This window comes from Anomaloglossus baeobatrachus, chromosome 7 (genome assembly GCF_048569485.1).
Source record: "Anomaloglossus baeobatrachus isolate aAnoBae1 chromosome 7, aAnoBae1.hap1, whole genome shotgun sequence".
NCBI classification, from domain to species: Eukaryota; Metazoa; Chordata; class Amphibia; order Anura; family Aromobatidae; genus Anomaloglossus; species Anomaloglossus baeobatrachus.
In genome coordinates this window covers 11,798,073-11,814,788 of record NC_134359.1, presented here as the reverse complement: position 1 = coordinate 11,814,788, position 16,716 = coordinate 11,798,073, and the positions used below count along the sequence as shown (strand labels likewise).

The window sequence follows — 16,716 nt, the reverse complement described above, 5'->3', positions numbered from 1 at the left end:
CTGTGTTTTCCCTCCTCCTCGGTGGGTGGAGACCAACCGCCTGGCTCCACACCCTGGTGTGGACAACAGCCCCTGGGGAAGGCAACAAGGATTTTGTGTTTTGACTATGATATGCCTGCAGGGAGTGTGGGGTGTGTAAGTGTTGTGCTCTGTGGCCCCTGGCTTGTCCAGGGCAACACAGAAGCACTGCAGCACTGCCTCGGCGAAGCGGCAACAGGCAGTGCTGAAGCTAATCTGCATAGGTGACAAACCCCACAATGCAGAAGAGGTGTGGACAGCTCTGAAACAGCAGGCAGATCACTGGCTCACACCTCTGAACCTAAAGCCAGGAAAGGTCGTGTGTGACAATGGCCGGAACCTGGTGGCGGCTTTGAGGCGAGGCCAGCTGACACATGTTCCATGCGTGGCCCATGTGCTCAACCTCGTGGTTCAGCGGTTTCTAAAGTCATACCCAGAGCTGTCTGATCTGCTGGTAAAAGTTCGCCGCCTGTCTGTACATTTTCGAAAGTCACCTACTGCTTCAGCCGGCCTTGCCGGCTTTCAGCGCCTTTTGCATCTTCCGGCTCACAGACTGGTGTGTGATGTCCCCACGCATTGGACTTCAACTCTGCACATGTTGGTCAGGATATGTGAGCAGAAGAGGGCAGTTGTTGAGTACCTGCATCACCTAAGCCGTAGGGAAATGGGTCAAACTCCACACATAACACCTGAGGAGTGGAGATGGATGTCCGACCTATGCACCATCCGCCAAAACTTTGAGGACTCCACCAAGATGGTGAGCGGCGATGACGACATTATTAGCGTCACCATACCGCTTCTCTGCCTTCTAAAATGGTCTCTGCTCAAAAAACAACCATGATGCATTGCAGGCGGAGCGCGATGAGTTTGAGCAAGAAACAGTAGTGGGTGTGGGTGATAACACACAGCCCAGCCTCGTCTCATAACAACGTGCAGTGGAGGACTATGACGAGGAGGAGGATGAAGACATGGAGCAACTCTCTGGCCAAATTGAGGATATGACATGCAGTCATATCCTCGGTTCAGCGTGGCTGGCCAGAGGACAGGGTAGATGAGGAGGAGGAGGAGGAGGAGGAGGAGGAGGACAGCATGTTCAGTCATCGTGTTGGTCAGGATACTGAAGTGATGGCTGTTAAGAGTCTGGCACACATGGCTGACTTTATGGTAAGCTGCCTGTCTCGTGACCCTCGCGTTAAGAACATCTTGGCCGACAATCATTCCTGGTTGGTAACACTGTTACACCCACGCTACAAGGAGAACTTTATGTCTCTTATTCCCGAGGCGAAGAGGTCAGGCAAAATGCAGCAGTTCCAGAAGGCCATAGTCACGGAAGTAGGCAAAGCATTCCCCTCACAAAACGCTAGCGGCATAGGTCAGGAATCAGTGGACAACCAAGGCGTACAGCCGAGAGGGGCACAAGTCCAATACGCCAGAGGTAGGGGAACAGTCTTTAAGATGTGGGACAGTTTTCTCAGGCCCTCACATACCACAGCCCCTGAGGTGCGGGGTAGTGCCACAAAAAATCCTAAGTTTGCCCAGATGCTCAAGGAGTACCTTGCAGATCAAACAACTGTACTCCGACATTCCTCTGTGCCTTACAATTAATGGGTATCCAAGCTGGACACGTGGCATGAATTGGCTCTCTACGCCTTCGAAGTCCTGGCCTGCCCTGCCGCTAGCGTTTTGTCAGAGCGTGTTTTTAGTGCCGCAGGTGGAATCATTACAGATAAACGCACCCGCCTGTCAACTGAAAATGCTGACAGGCTGACTCTGATCAAGATGAACAAGGGTTGGATTTGGCCAGACTTCACCACACCACCAGCAAATGACAGCGGAATTTAAAGTTTGTAACGGGAATTTGCCATGTACCTCCACTCACCCATGGTAACACACTTCTGGACTTTGGCTAATCGCTGGACTGCTCCTCCTTCTCCTCATGCGCCATCATGATGACCGTTACAATAGTTAGGCCGTTGTTTCAGGTATACCCCCAGTGGTAAATTTTTTCGACCATTCTTTCAGAATGGGCATTACAACGACAGGCGACCCGCTCCTTTGCAATGGGAACAATGTTTTGAGGCCCTTATGCACATCTCTATCCAGGGACAATGTGGAGCCTGACGCTGCCACCGACTGCAACACACACGTGCGGTTTTTAAATGCAAGCACGGACGCAATAAGAACCTAACAGGTTTTTAGGAGCGACAATTACTGAGAAGTCTGACACTATCAGCCACTGCTGACTGACGTGTATTATACACTAGACTTGTGCGTTATATAATTGTTTGTGCAAAACGCGCACCTGTACGCTGCCACCGACAGACACACACGTGCTGTTTTTAAATGCAAGCACGGACGCAATAAGAACCTAACTGGTTTTTAGGAGCGACAATTACTGAGAAGTCTGACACTATCTGGACTGTTTTAGACTGTGTACACCAGCCCCAGATATGATGAAGGCTGGTATACGGTCACCACTAGGAATGGCTATATACCCTGCCTGCCTGCCTGCCTGTATACTGCTACAATAGTCCTGACAAGGACTCTTCTGGTCACTAGCCTGTATTCAGACCTGGCTATACCCTGCCTGTATATAGCAACAATAGTCCTGAGAAGGACTCTGCTACTGTACTCCGACCTGGCTATACCCTGCCTGCCTGTATACAACTAGAATAGTCCTGAGAAGGACTTCTGGTCACACTGTTTGCAGCCCTGCAACTGAAAAAGCTATAAAGGGCCGCAAAGCTTTCCCTGAATCAGCGACACTCTCCCTGCACTGACTGTCTGGATAGCTGTGAGCAGAGCACAGCGCGCCGGCCGGTATAAAGGCTCGGTCACGCTGTGCAGGCCGGCCAATCACTGCAATTCCACAACTAACAGGGCTGTGGCATTGCAGTGGTCTGCCAGCCAATCCCTGCATGAGGGCTGGCTCTCAAAAGAGCGCCAACATGCAGAAATGAAGACCACGAGTAAAGCACGAGTATCGCGAGATTACTCGGTCCCCGCCGAGCAGCCCGAGTACAGCGATACTCGTGCGAGTACCGAGTAGTTACAAGCATGCTCGCTCATCACTATTAATGATGTATGAAGCATTCTAGAATACCGTATATAAGGGCTGACTGGTGACAGCCGCAGCTTATAGGGGACAAATCTGGTGAAAGGTTCCCTTTAAGTTAAAGGTGCTAACAATTTTGCCCGGTCCATTTTGGGGGTTTTGTGTGACATTTTCTCCAGTTTGCCTTTTTTTTCTGTTATTTGTGTTGTTCCGATAAACACAAAGGAAAGTGCATCTAAAGGAATTAACGGGAATTAAACGTCCAAAAATGGCACAGGAGTGAGGATAATCGCATAGGACAACGTAAAGCTGGCAAAAAGAAGGAACAAGCGCAAAAATGAACAATAACCATCAAGCATTTTCTGGGGGATCGGTGTCTAAAGATAATGTTTTGTGGTTTTTTTTTTGAAGACAGGATTTTTTTAGATACTGCCCCACAAGTGTATTCAACCCGGACACAAAAGAGGAGAAGAGGAACATGACATTATCACCGAGCAAAAGGACAAGATACCGTACATCCTCAGAGGCCGGTGACGGCGAGGAAGAAAAATCCAAACTGGTCGTAAATTATTCTAAAAAATCCTCATCTAACATTGAAGTTTCAGTTTTAAGTCACTGTTTTAGTCCAAGTGGCCGAAACGGATCTATTCACGTTCTATCTATTACATTAAATTATTGGTTCTCCAACAGGTTTGGACCTGATGAATCTCATATATGGTCCTTATAATCTTTCTCTGAAGGTAAATTTTATACCACTGGTAATGTTGAGGATAAGAATTAAGTAACCAAAAATACTTGATTCAGCCATTTCATAGACTCAGGTATATAGTTTTAGTAGATGTAAACTAACACACATATTTATGAATGCTTTTGTTTCTTACTAACACGTATATATGTATATTGCAGATTTAATGATTTTCCTTAACACAGTATATACCAGCACATGTAACTTAAAGATGGCTGCCACATCCTGTCTACACCCAAGATGATGAACAAAGGAGAATTCCTAAAGTTTGGACTGACCAATCCAGCAGAGATTATGCAAATTCCTATACGTCTTGAACCCCCGACCTGCGATACTTGATTGGGCTATACTTTTGTCTACACCCTTCACTTGTCTAAAGCTATAAAAAGTTTCAAACAATAAAGAGAGCCAGTTGCTCAGTGTCTGTCATGGAGAAGGTTCATAACTGATACAGTGTCCGTTATTTACTTCTCGAAGTGCACTCATGACATTATAATTTGGAACAGCAGTCAGATCCCGAGAGACCGCTTGAGTCTCATTATCATCATCCCAACAGTAAATGTATCAATAATGACTTGTATAAATACTTTGCGGTAAATAGTCCCATATCTCCTATTTTATTTGTACTTACTGAAATATAAAGGTCATTATTTGATCCTCCTGAAAGACCCATAGTTTTGGGAAGTGGTTCTATATTTACTAATAATTCTTCTTTTCTTGATACATCTTTTAGTCCAACTGCCAGAAAATTCTCATCATTTATATTGGACACCACTGATTTTTTTTTTATGTAATTTACAGATTGTAAAATTTGATTATGAGATAATTGTTACCTAATTTGATGCAGTTTCATTATATACTTCACCAAGTCCTATAAAATGTCTACTGGCTGTGCAAAAAAGTCTAGATAAGACCACATATTCACTGAACAGTATTGAGGTTATGATAGATTTTCTAGAGATTGTACTGAGGAAAAATTATTTCCTATTTGGTGATGATTTTTACATACAGTAACATGGGACCGCGATGGGGGCCAACATGACACACGATTATGCTAATTTGGTTATGATGTCACTGAAAGAAGACTTCATCTATGCGTTGAGGTAGTGGAGATACATAGATGATGTCTTCCTCCATTGGACCCATATCTCTTCAGAACTATGTGAGTTTCATACCATTTTGAATAATCTTGATTCACATATTAATTTTACATTCTCCTATTTTGTAAAAGAGATAAAGAGGGATTTCTTTTATGTTGGTATCATAAGGAAAGAAGCAACTGATCACTTCATTATACAGAAAACCTACTGATAGGTAAATTATACTAAGATTTGAGCGTAACCATCCTAAGATAATGGTTAATGGCATATAGCTAATTTTGGTGTGTCAATGGAATAGTCAGTGAGGAAACAGATCGAGATGTTTCACTCTAGACTATGGCTGCGAAATGTAAGGATAGAGTTTATCCATTGCCTTACTTAATAAGAGGAAAGCAAAAGCAATAAGTGAAGATTGGATTTCTCTACTAGAGCCTAAGGCGGGCTTTACACGTTGCGACATCGCTACCGATATATCGTCGTTAGTGACGTACATCCGGCGCCGGTAGCGACATCGCAACGTGTAACTCCTAGGTGTGATGATGAATGAGCACAGAGACGTACAATATCGCTGATCTGTATTACGTCATTCATTTCCATAATGTCGGTTTGGCCACAGGTACGATGCTGTTTGTCGTTCCTGCAGCTCCACACATCGCTGTGTGTAAACCCGCAAGAGCGACAAACCTCTCCTTACCTGCGTCCCGCCGGTAATGATCAAGGAAGAAGGTGGGTGGGATGTTATGTCCCGCTCATCTCCGCCCCTCCGCTTCTATTAGCCGGCCAATTAGTGACGCCGAACACACCTCCCCCTTTTAGGAGGGATTGTTCGGCGGTCACAGCGACGTCGCCGACCAGGTTTGTGCATGTGACGCTGCCGTAGCGATAATGTTCGCTACGGCAGCAATCACCACATATCGCATGTGCGACGGGGGCGGGTGCTATCGCGCTGGACATCGCTAGCCAATGCTAGCGATGTCGCAACGTGTAAAGTACCCCTAAGTGTTATAAAAAAGAAATGTGACATAATCCCTTTATTTCTACATATAGTGAGGAAAGCCATCAAATTTCAAAGATTCTCAAACGACATTGGCCTATGTTGGGCAGATGTCTACCTGTTATTAACGAGTTGAAAACTCCCCCCTTTTCTCATATAGACAAAAGAGATATTTTTGTAACAAACTGGTCCATTTGTGCATAGGTCCTTTAAAACCTCTGTTTTCGCTTTCTTAACCAGGACAATTGTTTCTATTCTGACTTTACATGGTACTTACTCTCTGGAGCGCTTAAACAGATCCCAATGATTCTGAGACTGTTTTCCTGACATATTGTAATTCATCTAACAGGTAAATTTAGGACAATATTTTTTGTGTTTATTTGTGAAAATATTGGATATTTGGAGAAAATTTTGAAAATCTATCAATTTTAAAATGTTGAATGTTTATGCCCTTAAATCATAGAGTTCTGTCACACAAAACAGTTACTAAATAACATTTCCCCATGTCTATTTTATGTGGCACCCCTGAGGGTCCAGTCGCCACAGAAGTCCTGCACCTCAGCCAGAGGTGTGCTACTCCATATCTTGGTAAGGAGAGGGCACACGCCGTTGTTCACACATTCACAGCATAGACACACCACTTCAGGCCAGGGTTAGGGCAAGATGGCTCCTATGGGAGACCACAGTCCGGAGCCAGTCTAGGTGGGGCTTAGGTAGTCGGTGGAACAAAACAAGATACAGAACAGAACAAGAAACGGGACAGAACGAGGAAGGACAGTGGAGGAGAGAGGTCCTGAGGACTGGAGGTGGAGGAGCTCGTCCCGGGACAAGGAGGGGAGATCAGAAAGAAAGGAAGAAGGGGTCCCAGAGTCACGGCCAGTGAGAGATCCACAGTTGATGCACCGGTGTGGAGGGACTAGACCACAAAAGGGGAACTGGCCCATAGACTAGTAGAGAACGATCAGGCTCAGCTAGCAAACCGGAGGCTGTGGTATCTTCATGTGCCGAAGCAACAGCCACACATAAATCCGCTGAAAAGGTGACCACAGAGGGCTAGGTGTCAGGGCAAAGGAGCCTCCAAAGTAAGGCCCGCCGACACTGGCTTGGGGCACTGTGTGTGAGGCGCAGGGCAAGAGGGTGAAACCAGCGCAGGAAGAAGACCAGGGAAGGGATACAGAAAGGGACCCCGGTTTTGTGCCTCCGAATTACCTGGGGTTTGTCTGGATCCCGTCATCGCAAGATTAAGCGCTCCAAGGGTAGTATTTGACCGGCCGGCCGTGATAATCTGGAACTGACAACTGTGAGTAAAAGAGCTAATGACTGCATCCCGCTGTGTCCTGGATTCATTGTCTGTGCCGCCTGCCCCACGCTGTTCAAAGCACTTCATCTGCTAGAAGACTGCACATTCTGCGCTGGGGCCCCGCTCTACCTGTGCGGAGCTGTACCATCACTGCTGCGTCACCATCTGCCCCAGCGGTCCCATCCAGCAGTGTCGGCCATATCTGTCCGAATACCACAGGTGGTATCACAACTAATCCCCTGTAAATATATCCCCCCCCATCTAAACGACACCGCCAAGGTCACAGAGTCGGGTCCTACCACCGTGACCTCCTAGACAGAACCGGCCCGGTTCCGAGTGCCCCCACGGCCCTGGTGGGCGTGTCATTTACATCAGCACTAATAAATAACGAACCTAATGCAAGTCAGTGTGGAATCCGAATAGTTTTCTTGCCGTCACCAATACGTGTATAGTCCTCGGAATTGGGTAAGAATTGTCCGAACACCAATAGTTACTGTTCACCCATCTCTAGTCATTAGGTCTATAGAATTCCTTCTGACATTCTGCTGATAATATTCTGTGAATTTCTTCTTCGTCATCATGAAAAGCTTCATTAATCTTTAGAAAACACTTTCATGAGTAATTTCCACTTCTTGGCTCTGGAGATGGAATAATAATGACGTTGCAGATAATAAACGCTCAGCGTGGATATGAAGGCGATGTATCAGTGAGTCCGATACGTTACCGCACATGGACTCATTGATTAGAGTTAAGTGGCGGCTACAGATTAATGTAAACTCCAAATATAAAATCTGTCATTTATTGGAAGGTCGCGGAGAATGAAGAAGAGATTTCAATATAACCTTCCAGCCTGAGGTCAGAGAGGTCCACACATTGCAGTGCTCCGGTGATATGGGGACGGCACCGCCGGCGTCTGCGGATAGAGGCGACACTAGCACAACGCCGCGCCTCCAAGCACCAAACACAATGGACACACATGGAGAGATTTCACTTTTGTTCTTTCTTTTCTTTTTTCAAATGCTCAAAAGAAATTGTTAATAATCTCAAAGCATTATCATGATTGATATCATTATGGAGAAAAGAATAAATATTTCCTATTGGCTTTTCAGCTGAATTGGGGAAACTATACAGAGTTCTAAATAATGTTTCACTTCAGACGCAAACAATGTATCTAATCCTGGAAAAGCCTGAAAAAATATTGATACAATGTTTCACAAAGATAATGTATCATAATCAACATATATAAAGTGTTACTGAGAATAACAAACTTACAATGAGATACATTCCTATAATACTGGCTCTGAATTACAGCCTACATTATACTCCAGAGCTGCACTCACTATTCTGCTGGTGCAGTCACTGTGTACATACATTACTGATCCTGAGTTACCTCCTGTATTATACTCCAGAGCTGCACTCACTATTCTGCTGGTGCAGTCACTGTGTACATACATTACATTACTGATCCTGAGTTACCTCCTGTATTATACTCCAGAGCTGCAGTCACTATTCTGCTGATGCAGTCACTGTGTACATACATTACATTACTGATCCTGAGTTACCTCCTGTATTATCCTCCAGAGCTGCACTCACTATTCTACTGGTGCAGTCACTGTGTACATATATTACTGATCCAGAGTTACCTCCTGTATTATACCCCAGAGCTGCACTCACTATTCTGCTGGTGCAGTCACTGTGTACATACATTACATTACTGATCCTGAGTTACCTCCTGTATTATACCCCAGAGCTGCAGTCACTATTCTGCTGATGCAGTCACTGTGTACATACATTACTGATCCTGAGTTACCTCCTGTATTATACCCCAGAGCTGCACTCACTATTCTGCTGGTGCAGTCACTGTGTACATACATTACATTACTGATCCTGAGTTACATCCTGTATTATACTCCAGAGCTGCACGCACTATTCTGCTGGTGCAGTCACTGTGTATATACATTATATTACTGATCCTGAGTTACATCCTGTATTATACTCCAGAGCTGCACTCACTATTCTGCTGGTGCAGTCACTGTGTATATACATTATATTACTGATCCTGAGTTACCTCCTGTATTATACCCCAGAGCTGCAGTCACTATTCTGCTGGTGCAGTCACTGTGTACATACATTACATTACTGATCTTGAGTTACCTCCTGTATTATACTCCAGAGCTGCACAAACTATTCTGCTGGTGCAGTCACTGTGCACATACATTACTGATCCTGAGTTACCTCCTGTATTATACTCCAGAGCTGCACTCACTATTCTGCTGGTGCAGTCACTGTGCACATACATTACTGATCCTGAGTTACCTCCTGTATTATACTCCAGAGCTGCACTCACTATTCTGCTGGTGCAGTCACTGTGCACATACATTACTGATCCTGAGTTACCTCCTGTATTATACTCCAGAGCTGCACTCACTATTCTGCTGGTGCAGTCACTGTGTACATACATTACATTACTGATCCTGAGTTACATCCTGGCAACTAGGCAGAAATACAAATGGCCGTTTCTATATACTAAATATCTCATTTGCTTAGATTTCCCTTAGCAGTAATGCAGGTCTATATCACACATTTATAGTTTTCATACTTTAGCATTATCAGAGTGCAAATTGGCTTTTTTTGTATTTTATGTCATGTTCAGTTAGTTACCTGTTCACACCTCAGTTTGGTGAGTGCCGTCAGTCTTTTTGTCTATATTCAAGAGGGTCATACCTTCTTGACTGTACACCCCTCCCCCACTTGCCACAAGCAATTTTATCCTATATAGCAGATTACTTACAAAGGAGCTTTTTTAACCCAGAGAGAGGCTTCAACATAGAGTAGGTACCCAGTTGCGAGATATGCTGTGACGTGGCAGCTGGGCAGATATACAAATGGGGGCTGGAGTCTGGGTTGTTTTTTTGTTTTTTTTTTAAATAATATAATTTTATGTGTGTTTTTTTCTTTTTACTTACTGGGTTAGTAATGTGGATGTATGATAGACCCCTCTACATTACTAACCCCTGGGCTTGATGTCTGCTGTCAATTCACAGCTGACATTCAACCCCACAATATTAGCCTGATAGCTATCGCACCAGAGCAATCGAGAAGAGCCGGGATAAAGTATCCATATTGGGGCACTTAATGGTTGCGCCACTTTTGGGGAGGCTGCGGGCTGTGAGGAAAGAGTTAACCTTTTTCACTGGCTTAGAAAAATAATAGAAATTCATTCTCCCTTGCAAGACCAAACCAGACTTATTTACGTAAAACTCTGATACCAAACTCAAGGACGCAGAATGTTTTGACTTAGAGACATCTTGTTATGGGAAGAAGAAGCGTTATAGATTGTTATGGGAGTATAAGTCATTATGTTAATTTCTCTTGCTGGGAATATGTAATTCACGCCTTTAATGAATATGTATGTTGCATAGTTACGCCCTAATCAACTTTGTATAACTTTGTAATGTAAACAAAAACAACACAACAGTTCAATTTCGGAGCCGCACATCTCCAGTCTTATGTGTATAACAGCGTCTGCCTGTCTTCATTGAGCTGGAATAGCCGAGGGGGGGGGGTCACCGGTACCCTCTCTGCATTCGGACATCGCTGGCAACAGCTGTGACTGTTAGGTCAACCTAACAGAGCTGATATTTTCAGGCTAGGAAGGGCCCAAAAACAATAGTTCTTCCCAGCCTGATAATACCAGCCCCCAGCTGTCTGCTGTACCTTAGCTGATTATCAAAAATGGAGGGACTCCACACTGTTTATAAAATTATTTATTTAAATAGTTTTTTTAAAAAAAAAGGGAGGGATTCCCTCTATTTTTGATAATCAACCAAGGTAATGCAGACAGCAGAGGGTTACAGCCCGCATCGGCTGCTTTACCTGTGCTGGCTGTCAAAAATAATGTGGAGCCCACACCATTTTTTCCTTTTATTTGGCTAAATGGCTGTACAATCTATCATTTATCTAGCTTTGCACATCTTTTACACATAAAAAACATGCATTTCAGTGTCATACCTTTTTTTTTTTTGTTACGTGTAACATGTACACACAGATTGGCCACACGGATGGCGTATGTTTTTTCAACTGATGTGTGAAGGCGCCTCAAGAACAAGTGCTGTTCTAAAGTAAAAATGTATCAAATTTACCAGAAATGGTGAGATCACCTCTCCCACCCCGCACTTCTTCTCCTCTGTATTTTCTCCTTCCTCCTCCTCTCTCCATCCTGGAGATTATTCCGTGCTGTTTCCTCTATAATTGCCTCTATATAAGTGAGACCGCTCTATACATTATATATAGGCTACGAGCAGGAATCCTCCGTGCACATGTAACATCTCCACCTGCTGCACATCCCCCTGATCTGATTATCAGGAATGACGCTGATACATTAACTAACAAGAGAAGCTTTTCATTTACAAATCATTATCTGCCGGGAAGATAAACATCAGAGCGAACGGATCTTGTTGTGTCAGGACTGGGAAATTTCTCCATAATGAGCCCATGTCAGGCTGATAGATGCCCTATACACACGTGTGCGCCTGAATAATCACTGATTACACGTCTGGATCCGGCACAAAGACAACACAATTCACTGTGATCACATCTGATCAATGTCACCGCCGGCAAGAACCCAACTACAGAGCGACAGATCCAAGAAATGACATAGAAATCCGGACAGAAGGATGGAAAATGTCCACCAGGTGTAGGACGGACGTGTCCAGGCACCTTCCTGCCCATAGGACATTTATAATCCTAGCCTTATTCTTGCTGAGGGCTCTTCAGACCCAGAAGCAGATGAGACTGTAACTACAGCCATACATACAGATGTGGACCCCACTGTCCCCCAATAGAAGCTCATAGTCAGGAATATATTATATTACATTCCGGTATATCAGACGTCGTTAACTTGTATTTATGTGAAGACTCGTGAAATCCTTCTGTGATGTGAGAACATTAGATACAATGTAACCCACTATACAGAGATGGGCCATGCTCTACAGATACAGCAAGAAATCCTGTGCAGAACTGTGTATATCGGGCTTCACAGCTATAAAGAGCCCATGATAAGGAGACTCCACCTATAAAGAGTCCATGATAAGGAGACTCCACCTATAAAGAGTCCATGATAAGGAGACTCCCCCTATAAAGAGCCCATGATAAGGAGACTCCACCTATAAAGAGCCCATGATAAGGAGACTCCACCTATAAAGAGCCCATGATAAGGAGGCTCCACCAATAAAGAATCCATGATAATGAGGCACCACATATAAGGAGTCCATGATTAGGAGGCTCGACCTATAAAGAGTCGATGATAAGGTGTCTCCATTTATTAAGAGTCCATAATAAGGAGACTCCACTGATGAAGAGTCCATGATAAGGAGACTCCACCTATAAAGAGTCCATGATAAGGAGACTCCACCAATGACGAGCCCATGATAAGGAGGCTCCACCAATAAAGAGTCCATGATAAGGAGTCTCCATCTATTAAGGGTCCATGATAAGGAGGCTGCACCAATAAAGAGACCATGATAAGGAGACTCCACCTATAAAGAGTCCATGATAAGGAGACTCCACCTATAAAGAGTCCATGATAAGGAGACTCCACCTATAAAGAGTCCATGATAAGGAGACTCCACCTATAAAGAGTCCATGATAAGGAGGCTCCACCTATAAAGAGTCCATGATAAGGAGACACCACTTATGAAGAGTCCCTGATAAAGAGACTCCACCAATGATGAGTCCATGATAACGAGACTCCACCTATAGAATCCATGAGAAGGAGGCTCCACCTATAAAGAGTCAATGATAAGAAGATGCCACATATAAAGAGTTCATGATTAGGAGACCCCACCTATAAAGAGTCCATGATTAGACTATTCCACTTATAAAGAGTCCATGATAAGGAGGCTATACTTTATGAAGAGTTCATGATAATGAGGCTCCACCTATAAAGAGTCCATAATGAGGAGGCTCCATCAATAAAGAGTCCATGATAAAGAGACTCCACCAATGACGAATCCATAATAACGAGGCTCCATCTATAAAGAGTCCATGATAAGGAGGCTCCACCTATAAAGAGTCCATGATAAGGAGGCTCCACCTATAAAGAGTTCATGATAAGGAGGCTCCACCAATGAAGAGTCCATGATAAGGAGGCTCCACCTATAAAGACTCCATGATAAGGAGGCTCCACCTATAAAGAGTCCATGATAAGGAGGCTCCACCTATAAAGACTCCATGATAAGGAGACTCCACCTATAAAGAGTCCATGATAAGGAGGCTCCACCTATAAAGAGTCCATGATAAGGAGGCTCCACCTATAAAGAGTCCATGATAAGGAGGCTCCACCTATAAAGAGTCCATGATAAGGAGGCTCCACCTATAAAGAGTCCATGATAAGGAGACTCCACCTATAAAGAGTCCATGATAAGGAGACTCCACCTATAAAGACTCCATGATAAGGAGACTCCACCTATAAAGAGCCCATGATAAGGAGACTCCACCTATAAAGAGTCCATGATAAGGAGGCTCCACCTATAAAAAGTCCATGATAAGGAGGCTCCACCTATAAAGAGCCCATGATAAGGAGACTCCACCTATAAAGGGCCCATGATAAGGAGGCTCCACCTATAAAGAGTCCATGATAAGGAGGCTCTGCCTATAAAGAGCCCATGATAAGGAGGCTCCCCCTATAAAGAGTCCATGATAAGGAGGCTCCACCTATAAAGAGTCCATGATAAGGAGGCTCCACCTATAAAGAATCCATGATAAGGAGGCTCCACCTATAAAGAGTCCATGATAAGGAGACTCCACCTATAAAGACTCCATGATAAGGAGACTCCACCTATAAAGACTCCATGATAAGGAGGCTCCACCTATAAAGACTCCATGATAAGGAGGCTCCACCTATAAAGAGTCCATGATAAGGAGACTCCACCTATAAAGACTCCATGATAAGGAGACTCCACCTATAAAGAGTCCATGATAAGGAGGCTCCACCTATAAAGAGTCCATGATAAGGAGGCTCCACCTATAAAGAGCCCATGATAAGGAGACTCCACCTATAAAGAGCCCATGATAAGGAGACTCCACCTATAAAGAGCGCATGATAAGGAGACTCCACCTATAAAGAGCGCATGATAAGGAGACTCCACCTATAAAGAGTCCATGATAAGGAGACTCCACCTATAAAGAGTCCATGATAAGGAGACTCCACCTATAAAGAGCCCATGATAAGGAGGCTCCACCTATAAAGAGCCCATGATAAGGAGACTCCACCTATAAAGAGCCCATGATAAGGAGACTCCACCTATAAAGAGCCCATGATAAGGAGACTCCACCTATAAAGAGCCCATGATAAGGAGACTCCACCTATAAAGAGCCCATGATAAGGAGACTCCACCTATAAAGAGCCCATGATAAGGAGACTCCACCTATAAAGGGCCCATGATAAGGAGGCTCCACCTATAAAGAGCCCATGATAAGGAGGCTCCACCTATAAAGAGTCCATGATAAGGAGACTCCACCTATAAAGAGCCCATGATAAGGAGACTCCACCTATAAAGGGCCCATGATAAGGAGGCTCCACCTATAAAGAGCCCATGATAAGGAGGCTCCACCTATAAAGAGTCCATGATAAGGAGACTCCACCTATAAAGAGTCCATGATAAGGAGGCTAAGCAGGCTCCAACTTTAAAAAGTTAGGTATTAGGATGCTCTGCCTTTGAAAAGTAAAGGATAAAAAGATTCTACATTTGAGGAAACCAGGATAAGAGACTCCAGCATTGAAAGTATCAGTGTAGGGAGGCTCCATCCATAAAGACAAATGAAACAAGGGGCTATAATTTGAAGACTTGTGCTTGAACCATGCTTCTGTTCTAAGCTATCGAGATGGTAAATGTTATATTACTTGCAGGACATCACATGGCACTGTTGTTGTTGTGCATTAGGCTAGATTTTTCTACTGCATTGGGCAGATGTTTTAAGAAGCCTTGGATTGGTAATAATTCGTAAATATCTTCCCCTTTAAAACGTTCTATAATGAGAAATCTTACTGTATGAGCAGCCGTACACCTCGATCCTCATCCCAATGCTTCCCATCGGATTCCACTCCAGGGGAATAAACCGTAGAAATCGGGCTTTAACGGAGTGCTGGAACTTGTGGGAGACCACGCCATCCGCATTCGTGTTCCCTGGAAACTCCTGTGGATACAATGTAACAATTAAGAAACAAGTTATGAGACACTTTAAATATATATAATGAGGCTAAAAAGTCAATCAATCAATCAATCAATCAATGAAGCAATCCTCCTGATCATTGGTCTGAACAAAGAGAGAGCAAATTAGAAAAAGTGAGAATGGAAAGGGATTTACAGAATGCGAACTGCAGACATGATTCCGCCGGTTCATTTAGAACGACCTTTAAAAACTCCTTTCTGATGTGACCAGAATCTATTGAGGCAGCAAAGTGCAATAATTGCAGAGAAACCCTGTCACACAGGATAGTCATTCCACTAACATAATAAACGCTCAGGGTTAATGGTGAGAAAAGTGTACACAGCGGATGAACAAAGAGGCCCCAATGCGAAATGGCCTCCACAATGTGTCACAAAGAGGGAGAAAGATTGCAAACTGATTATACCGTGCAACACGATAACTACTGCAATATTACTGCCTTCAATGTAGAAGAATATCATTAATATGGACACAAATATAACATATAATACTGCTCCATAAGTACAAGAATATAACTACTATAATACTGCCCCTAAATACATGAATATAACTACTATAATACTGCCACTATGTCCAAGAATATAACTGCTATAATACTGCTCCTATGTACAAGAATATAACTGCAATAATACTGCCCCTATGTCCAAGAATATAACTGCTATAATACTGCCCCTATGTCCAAGAATATAACTACTATAATACTGCCCCTATGTACAAGAATATAACTACTATAATACTGCCCCTATGTCCAAGAATATAACTACTATAATACTGCCCCCTATGTACAAGAATATAACTACTATAATACTGCTCCTATGTACAAGAATATAACTACTATAATACTGCCTCCTATGTACAAGAATATAACTACTATAATACTGCTCCTATGTACAAGAACATAACTACTATAATACTGCCCCTATGTACAAGAATATAACTACTATAATACTGCCCCTATAAACAAGAATATAACTACTATAATAATGTTCCTATATACAAGAATATAACTACTATAATACTGCCCCTATGTACAAGAATATAACTGCTATAATACTGCCCCTATGTACAAGAATATTACTACTATAATACTACCCCTATATACAAGAATATAACCACTATAATACTGCTCCTATGTACAAGAATATAACTACTATAATACTGCTCCTATATACAAGAATATAACCACTATAATACTGCCTCCTATGTACAAGAATATAACTACTATAATACTGCCCCCTATGTACAAGAATATAACTACTATAATACTGCCCCTAT

General features: G+C 43.4%; 1 protein-coding gene across 1 annotated transcript in view; it reads right to left on the bottom strand.

Annotated features, from left to right (window-relative positions):
* Positions 1–16,716, bottom strand: part of CNTNAP5 (contactin associated protein family member 5) — a 356,337-nt gene that overhangs the window by 163,832 nt on the left and 175,789 nt on the right. Inside the window, exon 4 of the mRNA XM_075317029.1 lies at positions 15,261–15,408. Coding sequence (XP_075173144.1) covers positions 15,261–15,408 — 148 coding nt within the window. The remainder of the gene's footprint in view (positions 1–15,260; positions 15,409–16,716) is intronic.